General features: G+C 41.2%; 1 protein-coding gene across 1 annotated transcript; it reads right to left on the reverse strand.

Annotated features, from left to right (window-relative positions):
* Positions 1–699: 699 nt before the first annotated feature.
* On the reverse strand, positions 700–2,376 carry LOC107274522 (probable H/ACA ribonucleoprotein complex subunit 1). The gene is made up of 2 exons (XM_015753757.2): positions 2,100–2,376; positions 700–1,785 (listed from the first exon to the last, which is right to left on the reverse strand). The coding sequence occupies exons 1-2, from the start codon at positions 2,211–2,213 to the stop codon at positions 1,045–1,047; spliced, it is 855 nt and encodes a 284-aa protein (XP_015609243.2). The 5' UTR covers positions 2,214–2,376; the 3' UTR covers positions 700–1,044.
* Between the last annotated feature and the right edge of the window lie 204 nt (positions 2,377–2,580).

Genomic DNA, 2,580 nt, shown 5'->3' on the forward strand with positions numbered 1-2,580 from the left:
ACTTTCGGTATAAGCAATCTCATACAGCCCTCCGGGTTTCTATTTTTGAAAAATCAATCGATTCATGCATTTTTTTTTTAAACATGAGAACGAATAGCTTTGATAAGTTGTGATTTCAAGACAGGATAACGTTTACATTTAATTTATGTATAAAATTGCAAGATTACGTATTTGGGTAAATACAAAAAATTGTCAAAATTTATATCAAACAAACAGAAATATATCTTGATGGTGATCGAGTGGTCCAAGTTTCGAGATCATTTGTGGCGAGAAATTACAATCCGTTATCGTGCCAATTTTGATTAAAAGCACGGTCTTATGGGCCGAGGGTGAAATATACCGAAAATGCTATTCAGCCCTTGGAAAACATCCCTTCCTACGTAGAATGTTTTGGTCACTACTCATCAATCTTTTAACTCGCCCCGTAGATCCAACCAATTAAGGAAATTCCAGGCTCAACGGGATTCTGGATATACATGATATCGTATGTTGCTTTCGACCATTCCGGTCCAATTTCTGTATAGGGAGCGTAAGGTTATGCGGCAGCCAAACATAAAAGACGCCATTATAATTTACTTTCCTTATGCACCTTATACTCTCGTTTCCGAGCCTCTTGTATCTTCCTTATACAATTTTTTATATCTCGTAAAAAAAAAAGTAGACGGGCAATAGAAATTTATAATGAATTAAAACAACGAATTATAATTATTAAACACTTTAATTTTATTACGGAAAAATATCACATAGTCGTATCTCATATAATCCAGACAAACAATGAGTCCCCACGTTGTTCATATAATTTTCCAAAAAAAAAATAAGTGCAATAACTCTCTTGAAGCCAAACCACAATTGATATGTACGTATTCATTTCGTATACAATTTTCTCGGGTTCGTCACAATATATCTCTTGCCATAATTCATTTCAAGTAAAATCACGCAAGCATATTCTCGACAAAATTATAATACTATTCTTTCTGATCCTGTATCCGAACCACTCGTACTCGTATATACAGTTATACAAAAGAAATACATAAGTGAACTGATTCAGTGATGATATCCACCACCAAAATCAGACAGACCATGGCCGCCTCCAAATCCACCGCCACCACCGCCTCCGAAGGAACCACCTTCATGGCCATGAACGAAGACAGGATACGACTCCTTCACGATATACGGGACCTTCACTGGGTACGGAACCTCCTTATGGACAGGTACGGGTACCTTTACGGGAACACCGACCGGGTACGGCACTTTGACGGGCACATTGTAAGGTACCTTGTATGGTACTGGAACGTGTTTTTCAACGGGTACCGGTACATGCTTCTCAACGGGCACAGGATACGGCGCTGGTACGTGATAAGGAACTGGCCTATCAACGGGGACCTTGACGTGAACAGGATAAGGAACCGGAACGTTCCTCTCTACTGTGTACGGTTGTGGAACTGCTACGGAGACTTCTCTGTGTATAGTGATTGAAGAGATCCGTCCACCGTCGCCACCACCACCGCCACCGCCGCCGCCGCCACCTCCTCCGAATCCTCCGCCGCCTCCTCCCAATCCAATGCCACCTCCGCCAAATCCACCGCCACCTCCTCCGTATCCACCGTGTCCACCCAAGTCACCGAAACCGCCAAATTCACCACCTCCGAACCCATGACCGCCGCCCAGACTCAGCTCCAGACCACGCTTGCTTTTGGCATCCTTAGGCTCAGCCTCCTTCTTCTCAGGTTCCTTCGTCGCGGCTAATACCGCCGTGGCCAGCAGGGCGAGAATTACGAAGACACTCTGAAAGAGAAAGTTTTACTTAAAAAAATTTGTTAACTCGAAAAATTTCTAATTATCAAATTACACTAGTTTCTTGGTGTTTTTGTTCGAATCAAGAGGCAAGTAATGTAACGCTTGTTTGTAACACATCAATGTAACATTTTTTATCGAATTATATTTTCATATGGAATGTATAATGTATTAGTTCAAGTAGCCCAAGAATTGAATTTTTGTGAATGATAAAAATTTTATCACCATCAAAATGGTTACTTGGCAAATTTTATGTGACGTCACGCTTATTTAACAAATTAATTAAGGCACACATTCTGGCTCACCTGTGGGGTGCTCATGCTGGCTTGAGGTAGTGAACACTGCACCTGAGTCTGGTGATCGCCTGTATATATATACCTGTACTTTCGCTGGATCAGACCCACTCCCCGGAAAATCATACGTCCTCGCAACGCACCGAGACGAAATGCCTTGTGGATGGTAGAGTTCTTACACCCTTTTCCCACGAAACCTCCTAGACTCGATAAACTGGATACTTTCGGCGAAAGAACCGCATATAGTAACAAAAGCAATTTCTGGATTATAAAATGTCCATGATAATTTTTCACAATTGCGAAAAAACAACTGGACGAAGTATCGCGTAAGATGCATTTGTGGAGTAACACCTGTTAAACCGGTAGAGTTAAGAATCTTCATAAGAATTCCTATTCTCTTGTTATTTGTAATACTGCTTCCGCGATCCAGTTTCTCGACAATTTTTTTTTCTCCTCGAATTATGTTTCGTAGGAAACAATTAAGCGAGTGGAT

Source organism: Cephus cinctus, unplaced genomic scaffold, assembly GCF_000341935.2.
Source record: "Cephus cinctus unplaced genomic scaffold, Ccin1 Ccin1_scaffold0101, whole genome shotgun sequence".
Classification (NCBI taxonomy): domain Eukaryota; kingdom Metazoa; phylum Arthropoda; class Insecta; order Hymenoptera; family Cephidae; genus Cephus; species Cephus cinctus.

Coding starts and splice junctions, on each gene's coding strand:
- LOC107274522 (XM_015753757.2), bottom strand. CDS start 2,213: ATGATTTTCCGGGGAGTGGGTCTGATCCAGCGAAAGTACAGGTATATA. Junction 1,786..2,099: donor CCAGCATGAGCACCCCACAG/GTGAGCCAGAAT, acceptor TTTCTCTTTCAG/AGTGTCTTCGTAATTCTCGC.